Source organism: Zootermopsis nevadensis, unplaced genomic scaffold, assembly GCF_977971745.1.
Source record: "Zootermopsis nevadensis isolate Lab colony 2312 unplaced genomic scaffold, Znev_1.0 Znev_ptg000023l, whole genome shotgun sequence".
Classification (NCBI taxonomy): Eukaryota; Metazoa; Arthropoda; class Insecta; order Blattodea; family Termopsidae; genus Zootermopsis; species Zootermopsis nevadensis.
Window position 1 is genome coordinate 9,630,574 of NW_028259155.1, and position 16,927 is coordinate 9,647,500.

General features: G+C 39.4%; 1 protein-coding gene across 1 annotated transcript in view; it reads left to right on the top strand.

The window, feature by feature from the left end:
- The window catches only part of LOC147872922 (transcription-associated protein 1-like), a 34,386-nt gene extending 18,867 nt beyond the window's left edge, over positions 1-15,519 (top strand). Inside the window, exon 10 of the mRNA XM_087354461.1 lies at positions 15,405-15,519. Coding sequence (XP_087210587.1) covers positions 15,405-15,408 — 4 coding nt within the window. The 3' untranslated portion in view covers positions 15,409-15,519. The remainder of the gene's footprint in view (positions 1-15,404) is intronic.
- The last annotated feature ends 1,408 nt before the right edge of the window (positions 15,520-16,927 follow it).

A 16,927-nucleotide genomic window follows, 5' to 3' on the forward strand; every position in this document is an offset into this window, starting at 1 on the left:
CTTAGTTTTCTTCGCGTTTCGCGCCATTTGCAGTCGTTTTTAATTTTTTTAAAATTTCGAAAATTTTTGAAAATTCTCAAAGGGGTACCCCTTTGAGAAATTTCAATTTTTTCGAAAAATTTAAAAAAATCGAAAAACGTAGCAAATCGTCCAAAAAGCGCACAAAACTAAGAATTTTTGAAAAATTTCAACTTTTAATTTTTTTCCGAATATTCCGAAAATTTTTGGTTTTGTGCGCATTTCAGAAGGTTTGCAGCGTTTTTTGATTTTTCGAAAAATTTGAAAATTTTTCCTTCTAAATTTGACCTGTCCCATCCTTATCAGGACTAGACTCCCAAGTCTTGAGAAGTCACTTGTCCCAAGTCTTGAGAAGTCCTTGTCCCAAGTCTTGAGAAGTTCTTGTCCCAAGTCTTGAGAAGTTCTTGTCCCAAGTCTTGAGAAGTCACTTGTCCCAAGTCCTGAGAAGTCACTCGTTCCAAGTTTTGAGAAGTCACTCGTCCCAAGTCTTGAGAAGTTCTTGTCCCAAGTCTTGAGTAGTCACTTGTCCCAAGTCTTGAGAAGTTCTTGTCCCAAGTCTTGAGAAGTCACTTGTCCCAAGTCCTGAGAAGTCACTCGTTCCAAGTTTTGAGAAGTCACTCGTCCCAAGTCTTGAGAAGTTCTTGTCCCAAGTCTTGAGTAGTCACTTGTCCCAAGTCTTGAGAAGTTCTTGTCCCAAGTCTTGAGAAGTCACTTGTCCTAAGTCTTGAGAAGTCACTCGTCCCAAGTCTTGAGAAGTTCTTGTCCCAAGTCTTGAGAAGTTCGTGTCCCAAGTCTTGAGAAGTCACTTGTCCCAAGTCTTGAGAAGTTCTTGTCCCAAGTCTTGAGAAGTCACTTGTCCCAAGTCTTGAGAAGTCACTCGTCCCAAGTCTTGAGAAGTTCTTGTCCCAAGTCTTGAGAAGTTCTTGTCCCAAGTCTTGAGAAGTTCTTGTCCCAAGTCTTGAGAAGTGCTTGTCCCAAGTCTTGACAAGTCACTCGTCCCAAGTCTTGAGAAGTTATTGTCCCAAGTCTTGTCTGCTTGTTTAGGGCTGTGCCTCACCTGTCTTAGCTGAATTCAAATTTTTTCGAAAATTCTTAGTTTTCTTCGCGTTTCGCGCCATTTGCAGTCGTTTTTAATTTTTTTAAAATTTCGAAAATTTTTGAAAATTCTCAAAGGGGTACCCCTTTGAGAAATTTCAATTTTTTCGAAAAATTTCGAAAAATCGAAAAACGTGGCAAATCGTCCAAAAAGCGCACAAAACTAAGAATTTTTGAAAAATTTCAACTTTTAATTTTATTCCGAATATTCCGAAAATTTTTGGTTTTGTGCGCATTTCAGAAGGTTTGCAGCGTTTTTTGATTTTTCGAAAAATTTGAAAATTTTTCCTTCTAAATTTGACCTGTCCCATCCTTATCAGGACTAGACTCCCAAGTCTTGAGAAGTCACTTGTCCCAAGTCTTGAGAAGTCCTTGTCCCAAGTCTTGAGAAGTTCTTGTCCCAAGTCTTGAGAAGTCACTTGTCCCAAGTCTTGAGAAGTCACTTGTCCCAAGTCTTGAGAAGTTCTCGTCCCAAGTCTTGAGAAGTTCTTGTCCCAAGTCTTGAGAAGTCACTTGTCCCAAGTCTTGAGAAGTTCTTGTCCCAAGTCTTGAGAAGTCACTTGTCCCAAGTCTTGAGAAGTCACTCGTCCCAAGTCTTGAGAAGTTCTTGTCCCAAGTCTTGAGAAGTTCTTGTCCCAAGTCTTGAGAAGTTCTTGTCCCAAGTCTTGAGAAGTGCTTGTCCCAAGTCTTGACAAGTTCTTGTCCCAAGTCTTGACAAGTCACTCGTCCCAATTCTTGAGAAGTTATTGTCCCAAGTCTTGTCTGCTTGTTTAGGGCTGTGCCTCACCTGTCTTAGCTGAATTCAAATTTTTTCGAAAATTCTTAGTTTTCTTCGCGTTTCGCGCCATTTGCAGTCGTTTTTAATTTTTTTAAAATTTCGAAAATTTTTGAAAATTCTCAAAGGGGTACCCCTTTGAGAAATTTCAATTTTTTCGAAAAATTTCGAAAAATCGAAAAACGTGGCAAATCGTCCAAAAAGCGCACAAAACTAAGAATTTTTGAAAAATTTCAACTTTTAATTTTTTTCCGAATATTCCGAAAATTTTTGGTTTTGTGCGCATTTCAGAAGGTTTGCAGCGTTTTTTGATTTTTTGAAAAATTTGAAAATTTTTCCTTCTAAATTTGACCTGTCCCATCCTTATCAGGACTAGACTCCCAAGTCTTGAGAAGTCACTTGTCCCAAGTCTTGAGAAGTCCTTGTCCCAAGTCTTGAGAAGTTCTTTTCCCAAGTCTTGAGAAGTCACTTGTCCCAAGTCTTGAGAAGTTCTTGTCCCAAGTCTTGAGAAGTCACTTGTCCTAAGTCTTGAGAAGTCACTCGTCCCAAGTCTTGAGAAGTTCTTGTCCCAAGTCTTGAGAAGTCCTTGTCCCAAGTCTTGAGAAGTTCTTGTCCCAAGTCTTGAGAAGTCACTTGTCCCAAGTCTTGAGAAGTCACTTGTCCCAAGTCTTGAGAAGTTCTTGTCCCAAGTCTTCAGAAGTTCTTGTCCCAAGTCTTGAGAAGTCACTTGTCCCAAGTCTTGAGAAGTTCTTGTCCCAAGTCTTGAGAAGTCACTTGTCCCAAGTCTTGAGAAGTCACTCGTCCCAAGTCTTGAGAAGTTCTTGTCCCAAGTCTTGAGAAGTTCTTGTCCCAAGTCTTGAGAAGTTCTTGTCCCAAGTCTTGAGAAGTTCTTGTCCCAACTCTTGACAAGTCACTCGTCCCAAGTCTTGAGAAGTTATTGTCCCAAGTCTTGTCTGCTTGTTTAGGGCTGTGCCTCACCTGTCTTAGCTGAATTCAAATTTTTTCGAAAATTCTTAGTTTTCTTCGCGTTTCGCGCCATTTGCAGTCGTTTTTAATTTTTTTAAAATTTCGAAAATTTTTGAAAATTCTCAAAGGGGTACCCCTTTGAGAAATTTCAATTTTTTCGAAAAATTTCGAAAAATCGAAAAACGTGGCAAATCGTCCAAAAAGCGCACAAAACTAAGAATTTTTGAAAAATTTCAACTTTTAATTTTTTTCCGAATATTCCGAAAATTTTTGGTTTTGTGCGCATTTCAGAAGGTTTGCAGCGTTTTTTGATTTTTCGAAAAATTTGAAAATTTTTCCTTCTAAATTTGACCTGTCCCATCCTTATCAGGACTAGACTCCCAAGTCTTGAGAAGTCACTTGTCCCAAGTCTTGAGAAGTCCTTGTCCCAAGTCTTGAGAAGTTCTTGTCCTAAGTCTTGTCCCAAGTCTTGAGAAGTCACTTGTCCCAAGTCTTGAGAAGTTCTTGTGCCAAGTCTTGAGAAGTCACTCGTCCCAAGTCTTGAGAAGTTCTTGTCCCAAGTCTTGAGAAGACACTTGTCCCAAGTCTTGAGAAGTCACTCGTCCCAAGTCTTGAGAAGTTCTTGTCCCAAGTCTTGAGAAGTTCTTGTCCCAAGTCTTGAGAAGTTCTTGTCCCAAGTCTTGAGAAGTTCTTGTCCCAAGTCTTGACAAGTCACTCGTCCCAAGTCTTGAGAAGTTATTGTCCCAAGTCTTGTCTGCTTGTTTAGGGCTGTGCCTCACCTGTCTTAGCTGAATTCAAATTTTTTCGAAAATTCTTAGTTTTCTTCGCGTTTCGCGCCATTTGCAGTCGTTTTTAATTTTTTTAAAATTTCGAAAAATTTTGAAAATTCTCAAAGGGGTACCCCTTTGAGAAATTTCAATTTTTTCGAAAAATTTCGAAAAATCGAAAAACGTGGCAAATCGTCCAAAAAGCGCACAAAACTAAGAATTTTTGAAAAATTTCAACTTTTAATTTTTTTCCGAATATTCCGAAAATTTTTGGTTTTGTGCGCATTTCAGAAGGTTTGCAGCGTTTTTTGATTTTTCGAAAAATTTGAAAATTTTTCCTTCTAAATTTGACCTGTCCCATCCTTATCAGGACTAGACTCCCAAGTCTTGAGAAGTCACTTGTCCCAAGTCTTGAGAAGTCCTTGTCCCAAGTCTTGAGAAGTTCTTGTCCTAAGTCTTGAGAAGTCACTTGTCCCAAGTCTTGAGAAGTCACTTGTCCCAAGTCTTGAGAAGTTCTTGTGCCAAGTCTTGAGAAGTCACTCGTCCCAAGTCTTGAGAAGTTCTTGTCCCAAGTCTTGAGAAGACACTTGTCCCAAGTCTTGAGAAGTCACTCGTCCCAAGTCTTGAGAAGTTCTTGTCCCAAGTCTTGAGAAGTTCTTGTCCCAAGTCTTGAGAAGTTCTTGTCCCAAGTCTTGAGAAGTTCTTGTCCCAAGTCTTGAGAAGTTCTTGTCCCAAGTCTTGAGAAGTTCTTGTCCCAAGTCTTGACAAGTCACTCGTCCCAAGTCTTGAGAAGTTATTGTCCCAAGTCTTGTCTGCTTGTTTAGGGCTGTGCCTCACCTGTCTTACCTGAATTCAAATTTTTTCGAAAATTCTTAGTTTTCTTCGCGTTTCGCGCCATTTGCAGTCGTTTTTAATTTTTTTAAAATTTCGAAAATTTTTGAAAATTCTCAAAGGGGTACCCCTTTGAGAAATTTCAATTTTTTCGAAAAATTTAAAAAAATCGAAAAACGTAGCAAATCGTCCAAAAAGCGCACAAAACTAAGAATTTTTGAAAAATTTCAACTTTTAATTTTTTTCCGAATATTCCGAAAATTTTTGGTTTTGTGCGCATTTCAGAAGGTTTGCAGCGTTTTTTGATTTTTCGAAAAATTTGAAAATTTTTCCTTCTAAATTTGACCTGTCCCATCCTTATCAGGACTAGACTCCCAAGTCTTGAGAAGTCACTTGTCCCAAGTCTTGAGAAGTCCTTGTCCCAAGTCTTGAGAAGTTCTTGTCCCAAGTCTTGAGAAGTCACTTGTCCCAAGTCCTGAGAAGTCACTCGTTCCAAGTTTTGAGAAGTCACTCGTCCCAAGTCTTGAGAAGTTCTTGTCCCAAGTCTTGAGAAGTCACTTGTCCCAAGTCTTGAGAAGTTCTTGTCCCAAGTCTTGAGAAGTCACTTGTCCTAAGTCTTGAGAAGTCACTCGTCCCAAGTCTTGAGAAGTTCTTGTCCCAAGTCTTGAGAAGTTCGTGTCCCAAGTCTTGAGAAGTCACTTGTCCCAAGTCTTGAGAAGTTCTTGTCCCAAGTCTTGAGAAGTCACTTGTCCTAAGTCTTGAGAAGTCACTCGTCCCAAGTCTTGAGAAGTTCTTGTCCCAAGTCTTGAGAAGTTCTTGTCCCAAGTCTTGAGAAGTTCTTGTCCCAAGTCTTGAGAAGTCACTTGTCCTAAGTCTTGACAAGTCACTCGTCCCAAGTCTTGAGAAGTTATTGTCCCAAGTCTTGTCTGCTTGTTTAGGGCTGTGCCTCACCTGTCTTAGCTGAATTCAAATTTTTTTGAAAATTCTTAGTTTTCTTCGCGTTTCGCGCCATTTGCAGTCGTTTTTAATTTTTTTAAAATTTCGAAAAATTTTGAAAATTCTCAAAGGGGTACCCCTTTGAGAAATTTCAATTTTTTCGAAAAATTTAAAAAAATCGAAAAACGTAGCAAATCGTCCAAAAAGCGCACAAAACTAAGAATTTTTGAAAAATTTCAACTTTTAATTTTTTTCCGAATATTCCGAAAATTTTTGGTTTTGTGCGCATTTCAGAAGGTTTGCAGCGTTTTTTGATTTTTCGAAAAAATTGAAAATTTTTCCTTCTAAATTTGACCTGTCCCATCCTTATCAGGACTAGACTCCCAAGTCTTGAGAAGTCACTTGTCCCAAGTCTTGAGAAGTCCTTGTCCCAAGTCTTGAGAAGTTCTTGTCCCAAGTCTTGAGAAGTCACTTGTCCCAAGTCCTGAGAAGTCACTCGTTCCAAGTTTTGAGAAGTCACTCGTCCCAAGTCTTGAGAAGTTCTTGTCCCAAGTCTTGAGAAGTCACTTGTCCCAAGTCTTGAGAAGTTCTTGTCCCAAGTCTTGAGAAGTTCTTGTCCCAAGTCTTGAGAAGTTCTTGTCCCAAGTCTTGAGAAGTTCTTGTCCCAAGTCTTGAGAAGTTCTTGTCCCAAGTCTTGACAAGTCACTCGTCCCAAGTCTTGAGAAGTTATTGTCCCAAGTCTTGTCTGCTTGTTTAGGGCTGTGCCTCACCTGTCTTAGCTGAATTCAAATTTTTTCGAAAATTCTTAGTTTTCTTCGCGTTTCGCGCCATTTGCAGTCGTTTTTAATTTTTTTAAAATTTCGAAAATTTTTGAAAATTCTCAAAGGGGTACCCCTTTGAGAAATTTCAATTTTTTCGAAAAATTTCGAAAAATCGAAAAACGTGGCAAATCGTCCAAAAAGCGCACAAAACTAAGAATTTTTGAAAAATTTCTACTTTTAATTTTTTTCCGAATATTCCGAAAATTTTTGGTTTTGTGCGCATTTCAGAAGGTTTGCAGCGTTTTTTGATTTTTCGAAAAATTTGAAAATTTTTCCTTCTAAATTTGACCTGTCCCATCCTTATCAGGACTAGACTCCCAAGTCTTGAGAAGTCACTTGTCCCAAGTCTTGAGAAGTCCTTGTCCCAAGTCTTGAGAAGTTCTTGTCCTAAGTCTTGAGAAGTCACTTGTCCCAAGTCTTGAGAAGTCACTTGTCCCAAGTCTTGAGAAGTTCTTGTGCCAAGTCTTGAGAAGTCACTCGTCCCAAGTCTTGAGAAGTTCTTGTCCCAAGTCTTGAGAAGACACTTGTCCCAAGTCTTGAGAAGTCACTCGTCCCAAGTCTTGAGAAGTTCTTGTCCCAAGTCTTGAGAAGTTCTTGTCCCAAGTCTTGAGAAGTTCTTGTCCCAAGTCTTGAGAAGTTCTTGTCCCAAGTCTTGAGAAGTTCTTGTCCCAAGTCTTGAGAAGTTCTTGTCCCAAGTCTTGACAAGTCACTCGTCCCAAGTCTTGAGAAGTTATTGTCCCAAGTCTTGTCTGCTTGTTTAGGGCTGTGCCTCACCTGTCTTACCTGAATTCAAATTTTTTCGAAAATTCTTAGTTTTCTTCGCGTTTCGCGCCATTTGCAGTCGTTTTTAATTTTTTTAAAATTTCGAAAATTTTTGAAAATTCTCAAAGGGGTACCCCTTTGAGAAATTTCAATTTTTTCGAAAAATTTAAAAAAATCGAAAAACGTAGCAAATCGTCCAAAAAGCGCACAAAACTAAGAATTTTTGAAAAATTTCAACTTTTAATTTTTTTCCGAATATTCCGAAAATTTTTGGTTTTGTGCGCATTTCAGAAGGTTTGCAGCGTTTTTTGATTTTTCGAAAAATTTGAAAATTTTTCCTTCTAAATTTGACCTGTCCCATCCTTATCAGGACTAGACTCCCAAGTCTTGAGAAGTCACTTGTCCCAAGTCTTGAGAAGTCCTTGTCCCAAGTCTTGAGAAGTTCTTGTCCCAAGTCTTGAGAAGTTCTTGTCCCAAGTCTTGAGAAGTCACTTGTCCCAAGTCCTGAGAAGTCACTCGTTCCAAGTTTTGAGAAGTCACTCGTCCCAAGTCTTGAGAAGTTCTTGTCCCAAGTCTTGAGTAGTCACTTGTCCCAAGTCTTGAGAAGTTCTTGTCCCAAGTCTTGAGAAGTCACTTGTCCCAAGTCCTGAGAAGTCACTCGTTCCAAGTTTTGAGAAGTCACTCGTCCCAAGTCTTGAGAAGTTCTTGTCCCAAGTCTTGAGTAGTCACTTGTCCCAAGTCTTGAGAAGTTCTTGTCCCAAGTCTTGAGAAGTCACTTGTCCTAAGTCTTGAGAAGTCACTCGTCCCAAGTCTTGAGAAGTTCTTGTCCCAAGTCTTGAGAAGTTCGTGTCCCAAGTCTTGAGAAGTCACTTGTCCCAAGTCTTGAGAAGTTCTTGTCCCAAGTCTTGAGAAGTCACTTGTCCCAAGTCTTGAGAAGTCACTCGTCCCAAGTCTTGAGAAGTTCTTGTCCCAAGTCTTGAGAAGTTCTTGTCCCAAGTCTTGAGAAGTTCTTGTCCCAAGTCTTGAGAAGTGCTTGTCCCAAGTCTTGACAAGTCACTCGTCCCAAGTCTTGAGAAGTTATTGTCCCAAGTCTTGTCTGCTTGTTTAGGGCTGTGCCTCACCTGTCTTAGCTGAATTCAAATTTTTTCGAAAATTCTTAGTTTTCTTCGCGTTTCGCGCCATTTGCAGTCGTTTTTAATTTTTTTAAAATTTCGAAAATTTTTGAAAATTCTCAAAGGGGTACCCCTTTGAGAAATTTCAATTTTTTCGAAAAATTTCGAAAAATCGAAAAACGTGGCAAATCGTCCAAAAAGCGCACAAAACTAAGAATTTTTGAAAAATTTCAACTTTTAATTTTATTCCGAATATTCCGAAAATTTTTGGTTTTGTGCGCATTTCAGAAGGTTTGCAGCGTTTTTTGATTTTTCGAAAAATTTGAAAATTTTTCCTTCTAAATTTGACCTGTCCCATCCTTATCAGGACTAGACTCCCAAGTCTTGAGAAGTCACTTGTCCCAAGTCTTGAGAAGTCCTTGTCCCAAGTCTTGAGAAGTTCTTGTCCCAAGTCTTGAGAAGTCACTTGTCCCAAGTCTTGAGAAGTCACTTGTCCCAAGTCTTGAGAAGTTCTCGTCCCAAGTCTTGAGAAGTTCTTGTCCCAAGTCTTGAGAAGTCACTTGTCCTAAGTCTTGACAAGTCACTCGTCCCAAGTCTTGAGAAGTTATTGTCCCAAGTCTTGTCTGCTTGTTTAGGGCTGTGCCTCACCTGTCTTAGCTGAATTCAAATTTTTTTGAAAATTCTTAGTTTTCTTCGCGTTTCGCGCCATTTGCAGTCGTTTTTAATTTTTTTAAAATTTCGAAAAATTTTGAAAATTCTCAAAGGGGTACCCCTTTGAGAAATTTCAATTTTTTCGAAAAATTTAAAAAAATCGAAAAACGTAGCAAATCGTCCAAAAAGCGCACAAAACTAAGAATTTTTGAAAAATTTCAACTTTTAATTTTTTTCCGAATATTCCGAAAATTTTTGGTTTTGTGCGCATTTCAGAAGGTTTGCAGCGTTTTTTGATTTTTCGAAAAAATTGAAAATTTTTCCTTCTAAATTTGACCTGTCCCATCCTTATCAGGACTAGACTCCCAAGTCTTGAGAAGTCACTTGTCCCAAGTCTTGAGAAGTCCTTGTCCCAAGTCTTGAGAAGTTCTTGTCCCAAGTCTTGAGAAGTCACTTGTCCCAAGTCCTGAGAAGTCACTCGTTCCAAGTTTTGAGAAGTCACTCGTCCCAAGTCTTGAGAAGTTCTTGTCCCAAGTCTTGAGAAGTCACTTGTCCCAAGTCTTGAGAAGTTCTTGTCCCAAGTCTTGAGAAGTTCTTGTCCCAAGTCTTGAGAAGTTCTTGTCCCAAGTCTTGAGAAGTTCTTGTCCCAAGTCTTGAGAAGTTCTTGTCCCAAGTCTTGACAAGTCACTCGTCCCAAGTCTTGAGAAGTTATTGTCCCAAGTCTTGTCTGCTTGTTTAGGGCTGTGCCTCACCTGTCTTAGCTGAATTCAAATTTTTTCGAAAATTCTTAGTTTTCTTCGCGTTTCGCGCCATTTGCAGTCGTTTTTAATTTTTTTAAAATTTCGAAAATTTTTGAAAATTCTCAAAGGGGTACCCCTTTGAGAAATTTCAATTTTTTCGAAAAATTTCGAAAAATCGAAAAACGTGGCAAATCGTCCAAAAAGCGCACAAAACTAAGAATTTTTGAAAAATTTCTACTTTTAATTTTTTTCCGAATATTCCGAAAATTTTTGGTTTTGTGCGCATTTCAGAAGGTTTGCAGCGTTTTTTGATTTTTCGAAAAATTTGAAAATTTTTCCTTCTAAATTTGACCTGTCCCATCCTTATCAGGACTAGACTCCCAAGTCTTGAGAAGTCACTTGTCCCAAGTCTTGAGAAGTCCTTGTCCCAAGTCTTGAGAAGTTCTTGTCCTAAGTCTTGAGAAGTCACTTGTCCCAAGTCTTGAGAAGTCACTTGTCCCAAGTCTTGAGAAGTTCTTGTGCCAAGTCTTGAGAAGTCACTCGTCCCAAGTCTTGAGAAGTTCTTGTCCCAAGTCTTGAGAAGACACTTGTCCCAAGTCTTGAGAAGTCACTCGTCCCAAGTCTTGAGAAGTTCTTGTCCCAAGTCTTGAGAAGTTCTTGTCCCAAGTCTTGAGAAGTTCTTGTCCCAAGTCTTGAGAAGTTCTTGTCCCAAGTCTTGAGAAGTTCTTGTCCCAAGTCTTGAGAAGTTCTTGTCCCAAGTCTTGACAAGTCACTCGTCCCAAGTCTTGAGAAGTTATTGTCCCAAGTCTTGTCTGCTTGTTTAGGGCTGTGCCTCACCTGTCTTACCTGAATTCAAATTTTTTCGAAAATTCTTAGTTTTCTTCGCGTTTCGCGCCATTTGCAGTCGTTTTTAATTTTTTTAAAATTTCGAAAATTTTTGAAAATTCTCAAAGGGGTACCCCTTTGAGAAATTTCAATTTTTTCGAAAAATTTAAAAAAATCGAAAAACGTAGCAAATCGTCCAAAAAGCGCACAAAACTAAGAATTTTTGAAAAATTTCAACTTTTAATTTTTTTCCGAATATTCCGAAAATTTTTGGTTTTGTGCGCATTTCAGAAGGTTTGCAGCGTTTTTTGATTTTTCGAAAAATTTGAAAATTTTTCCTTCTAAATTTGACCTGTCCCATCCTTATCAGGACTAGACTCCCAAGTCTTGAGAAGTCACTTGTCCCAAGTCTTGAGAAGTCCTTGTCCCAAGTCTTGAGAAGTTCTTGTCCCAAGTCTTGAGAAGTTCTTGTCCCAAGTCTTGAGAAGTCACTTGTCCCAAGTCCTGAGAAGTCACTCGTTCCAAGTTTTGAGAAGTCACTCGTCCCAAGTCTTGAGAAGTTCTTGTCCCAAGTCTTGAGTAGTCACTTGTCCCAAGTCTTGAGAAGTTCTTGTCCCAAGTCTTGAGAAGTCACTTGTCCCAAGTCCTGAGAAGTCACTCGTTCCAAGTTTTGAGAAGTCACTCGTCCCAAGTCTTGAGAAGTTCTTGTCCCAAGTCTTGAGTAGTCACTTGTCCCAAGTCTTGAGAAGTTCTTGTCCCAAGTCTTGAGAAGTCACTTGTCCTAAGTCTTGAGAAGTCACTCGTCCCAAGTCTTGAGAAGTTCTTGTCCCAAGTCTTGAGAAGTTCGTGTCCCAAGTCTTGAGAAGTCACTTGTCCCAAGTCTTGAGAAGTTCTTGTCCCAAGTCTTGAGAAGTCACTTGTCCCAAGTCTTGAGAAGTCACTCGTCCCAAGTCTTGAGAAGTTCTTGTCCCAAGTCTTGAGAAGTTCTTGTCCCAAGTCTTGAGAAGTTCTTGTCCCAAGTCTTGAGAAGTGCTTGTCCCAAGTCTTGACAAGTCACTCGTCCCAAGTCTTGAGAAGTTATTGTCCCAAGTCTTGTCTGCTTGTTTAGGGCTGTGCCTCACCTGTCTTAGCTGAATTCAAATTTTTTCGAAAATTCTTAGTTTTCTTCGCGTTTCGCGCCATTTGCAGTCGTTTTTAATTTTTTTAAAATTTCGAAAATTTTTGAAAATTCTCAAAGGGGTACCCCTTTGAGAAATTTCAATTTTTTCGAAAAATTTCGAAAAATCGAAAAACGTGGCAAATCGTCCAAAAAGCGCACAAAACTAAGAATTTTTGAAAAATTTCAACTTTTAATTTTATTCCGAATATTCCGAAAATTTTTGGTTTTGTGCGCATTTCAGAAGGTTTGCAGCGTTTTTTGATTTTTCGAAAAATTTGAAAATTTTTCCTTCTAAATTTGACCTGTCCCATCCTTATCAGGACTAGACTCCCAAGTCTTGAGAAGTCACTTGTCCCAAGTCTTGAGAAGTCCTTGTCCCAAGTCTTGAGAAGTTCTTGTCCCAAGTCTTGAGAAGTCACTTGTCCCAAGTCTTGAGAAGTCACTTGTCCCAAGTCTTGAGAAGTTCTCGTCCCAAGTCTTGAGAAGTTCTTGTCCCAAGTCTTGAGAAGTCACTTGTCCCAAGTCTTGAGAAGTTCTTGTCCCAAGTCTTGAGAAGTCACTTGTCCCAAGTCTTGAGAAGTCACTCGTCCCAAGTCTTGAGAAGTTCTTGTCCCAAGTCTTGAGAAGTTCTTGTCCCAAGTCTTGAGAAGTTCTTGTCCCAAGTCTTGAGAAGTGCTTGTCCCAAGTCTTGACAAGTTCTTGTCCCAAGTCTTGACAAGTCACTCGTCCCAATTCTTGAGAAGTTATTGTCCCAAGTCTTGTCTGCTTGTTTAGGGCTGTGCCTCACCTGTCTTAGCTGAATTCAAATTTTTTCGAAAATTCTTAGTTTTCTTCGCGTTTCGCGCCATTTGCAGTCGTTTTTAATTTTTTTAAAATTTCGAAAATTTTTGAAAATTCTCAAAGGGGTACCCCTTTGAGAAATTTCAATTTTTTCGAAAAATTTCGAAAAATCGAAAAACGTGGCAAATCGTCCAAAAAGCGCACAAAACTAAGAATTTTTGAAAAATTTCAACTTTTAATTTTTTTCCGAATATTCCGAAAATTTTTGGTTTTGTGCGCATTTCAGAAGGTTTGCAGCGTTTTTTGATTTTTTGAAAAATTTGAAAATTTTTCCTTCTAAATTTGACCTGTCCCATCCTTATCAGGACTAGACTCCCAAGTCTTGAGAAGTCACTTGTCCCAAGTCTTGAGAAGTCCTTGTCCCAAGTCTTGAGAAGTTCTTTTCCCAAGTCTTGAGAAGTCACTTGTCCCAAGTCTTGAGAAGTTCTTGTCCCAAGTCTTGAGAAGTCACTTGTCCTAAGTCTTGAGAAGTCACTCGTCCCAAGTCTTGAGAAGTTCTTGTCCCAAGTCTTGAGAAGTCCTTGTCCCAAGTCTTGAGAAGTTCTTGTCCCAAGTCTTGAGAAGTCACTTGTCCCAAGTCTTGAGAAGTCACTTGTCCCAAGTCTTGAGAAGTTCTTGTCCCAAGTCTTCAGAAGTTCTTGTCCCAAGTCTTGAGAAGTCACTTGTCCCAAGTCTTGAGAAGTTCTTGTCCCAAGTCTTGAGAAGTCACTTGTCCCAAGTCTTGAGAAGTCACTCGTCCCAAGTCTTGAGAAGTTCTTGTCCCAAGTCTTGAGAAGTTCTTGTCCCAAGTCTTGAGAAGTTCTTGTCCCAAGTCTTGAGAAGTTCTTGTCCCAACTCTTGACAAGTCACTCGTCCCAAGTCTTGAGAAGTTATTGTCCCAAGTCTTGTCTGCTTGTTTAGGGCTGTGCCTCACCTGTCTTAGCTGAATTCAAATTTTTTCGAAAATTCTTAGTTTTCTTCGCGTTTCGCGCCATTTGCAGTCGTTTTTAATTTTTTTAAAATTTCGAAAATTTTTGAAAATTCTCAAAGGGGTACCCCTTTGAGAAATTTCAATTTTTTCGAAAAATTTCGAAAAATCGAAAAACGTGGCAAATCGTCCAAAAAGCGCACAAAACTAAGAATTTTTGAAAAATTTCAACTTTTAATTTTTTTCCGAATATTCCGAAAATTTTTGGTTTTGTGCGCATTTCAGAAGGTTTGCAGCGTTTTTTGATTTTTCGAAAAATTTGAAAATTTTTCCTTCTAAATTTGACCTGTCCCATCCTTATCAGGACTAGACTCCCAAGTCTTGAGAAGTCACTTGTCCCAAGTCTTGAGAAGTCCTTGTCCCAAGTCTTGAGAAGTTCTTGTCCCAAGTCTTGAGAAGTCACTTGTCCCAAGTCCTGAGAAGTCACTCGTTCCAAGTTTTGAGAAGTCACTCGTCCCAAGTCTTGAGAAGTTCTTGTCCCAAGTCTTGAGAAGTCACTTGTCCCAAGTCTTGAGAAGTTCTTGTCCCAAGTCTTGAGAAGTCACTTGTCCTAAGTCTTGAGAAGTCACTCGTCCCAAGTCTTGAGAAGTTCTTGTCCCAAGTCTTGAGAAGTTCTTGTCCCAAGTCTTGAGAAGTCACTTCTGCTTGTTTAGGGCTGTGCCTTACCTGTCTTAGCTGAATTCAAATTTTTTTGAAAATTCTTAGTTTTCTTCGCGTTTCGCGCCATTTGCAGTCGTTTTTAATTTTTTTAAAATTTCGAAAATTTTTGAAAATTCTCAAAGGGGTACCCTTTGAGAAATTTCAATTTTTTCGAAAAATTTCGAAAAATCGAAAAACGTAGCAAATCGTCCAAAAAGCGCACAAAACTAAGAATTTTTGAAAAATTTCAACTTTTAATTTTTTTCCGAATATTCCGAAAATTTTTGGTTTTGTGCGCATTTCAGAAGGTTTGCAGCGTTTTTTGATTTTTCGAAAAATTTGAAAATTTTTCCTTCTAAATTTGACCTGTCCCATCCTTATCAGGACTAGACTCCCAAGTCTTGAGAAGTCACTTGTCCCAAGTCTTGAGAAGTCCTTGTCCCAAGTCTTGAGAAGTTCTTGTCCCAAGTCTTGAGAAGTCACTTGTCCCAAGTCCTGAGAAGTCACTCGTTCCAAGTTTTGAGAAGTCACTCGTCCCAAGTCTTGAGAAGTTCTTGTCCCAAGTCTTGAGAAGTCACTTGTCCCAAGTCTTGAGAAGTTCTTGTCCCAAGTCTTGAGAAGTCACTTGTCCTAAGTCTTGAGAAGTCACTCGTCCCAAGTCTTGAGAAGTTCTTGTCCCAAGTCTTGAGAAGTCACTTCTGCTTGTTTAGGGCTGTGCCTTACCTGTCTTAGCTGAATTCAAATTTTTTTGAAAATTCTTAGTTTTCTTTGCGTTTCGCGCCATTTGCAGTCGTTTTTTAATTTTTTTAAAATTTCGAAAAATTTTGAAAATTCTCAAAGGGGTACCCCTTTGAGAAATTTCAATTTTTTCGAAAAATTTAAAAAAATCGAAAAACGTAGCAAATCGTCCAAAAAGCGCACAAAACTAAGAATTTTTGAAAATTTTCAACTTTTAATTTTTTTCCGAATTTTCCGAAAATTTTTGGTTTTGTGCGCATTTCAGAAGGTTTGCAGCGTTTTTTGATTTTTCGAAAAATTTCAAAAAATTTTCATTCTAAATTTGACCTGTCCCATCCCTGTCAGGACTAGACTCCCAAGTCTTCAGAAGTCACTCGTCCCAAGTCTTGAGAAGTTCTTGTCCCAAGTGTTGAGAAGTCACTTGTCCCAAGTCTTGAGAAGTCACTCGTTCCAAGTCTTGAGAAGTCACTCGTCCCAAGTCTTGAGAAGTTCTTGTCCCAAGTCTTGAGAATTTCTTGTCCCAAGTCTTGAGAAGTCACTTGTCCCAAGTCTTGAGAACTCACTCCTCCCAAGTCTTGAGAAGTTCTTGTTCCAAGTCTTGAGAAGTCACTTGTCCCAAGTCTTGAGAAGTTCTTGTCCCAAGTCTTGAGATGTCACTTGTCCCAAGTCTTGAGAAGTCCTACTCAGAATATATTTATTTTGTTTTCAGTTAATTTTCTTTGCTTTGATTGAAATTAATGTTTGTTTTTTGATTTTGTTCAGGTGATGATACTTTTTTCCAGTCGAGATTAAGAAGATGAAAGAAGTGAATGAATTATATTTTGTAAACTGATGTACAAACAGAATTTTTTTGCATAATAAAGACTTTTTTTATTGAATAATGTTATCATTTAGGATTCCTGAATTCCTTCCATACACTCTAGGTAGAACTTAGAATTTCTTCGAACTTTGCCAAAAACTTAGTTTTTGGTACAAGTTCGGAAAATTCTAAGAAAAACTTGAGAAGTTCTTGTCGCAAGTCTTGAGAAGTTCTTGTCCCAAGTCTTCTTTAGGGCTGTGCCTCACCCGTCTTAGCTGAATTCAATTTTTTTCGAAAATTTCGAATATTCTTAGTTTTCTTCGCGTTTCACGCCACTTGGGACGAGTGACTTCTCAAGGCTTGGGACGAGTGACTTCTGAAGACTTGGTACAAGGGACTTCTGAAGACTTGGGACAAGAACTTCTCAAGACTTGGGACGAGTGACATCTCAAGACTTGGGACAAGAACTTCTCAAGACTTGGGACGAGTGACTTCTCAAGACTTGGGACGAGTGACTTCTCAAGACTTGGGACAAGGGACTTCTGAAGACTTGGGACAAGAACTTCTCAACACTTGGGACGAGTGACTTCTCAAGACTTGGTACGAGTGACTTCTCAAGACTTGGGACGAGTGACTTCTCAAGACTTGGGACAACTTCTCAAGACTTGGGACAAGAACTTCTCAAGATTTGGGACGAGTGACTTCTCAAGACTTGGGACAAGATCTTCTCAAGTCTTGGGACAAGATCTTCTCAAGACTTGGGACAAGGGACTTCTCAAGACTTGGGACAAGAACTTCTGAAGACTTGGGACGAGTGACTTCTCAAGACTTGGGACAAGAACTTCTCAAGAATTGGGACAAGTGACTTCTCAAGGACGAGTGACTTCTCAAGACTTGGGACGAATGACTTCTCAAAACTTGGGACAAGTGACTTCTCATGACTTGGACAAGAACTTCTCAAGACTTGGGACAAGAACTTCTCAAGACCTTGGGACGAGTGACTTGTGAAGACTTGGACGAGTGCCTTCTCAAGACTTTGGACAAGGGACTTCTCAAGACTTGGGACAAGAACTTCTCAAGACTTGGGGACGAGTGACTTGTGAAGACTTGGGACGAGTGACTTCTCAAGACTTGGACGAGTGACTTCTCAAGACTTGGGACAAGAACTTCTCAAGACTTGGGACGAGTGACTTTTCAAGACTTGGGACGAGTGACTTCTCAAGACTTGGGACAAGAACTTCTCAAGACTTGGGACAAGTGACTTCTCAAGACTTGGGACAAGTGACTTCTCAAGACTTGTGACGAGTAACTTCTCAAGACTTGGGACAAGAACTTCTCAAGACTTGGGACGAGTGACCTCTCAAGACTTGGGACAAGAACTTCTCAAGACTTGGGACGAGTGACTTCTCAAGTCTTGGGACGAATGTCTTCTCAAGACTTGGGACAAGTGACTTCTGAAGACTTGGGACAAGAACTTCTCAAGACT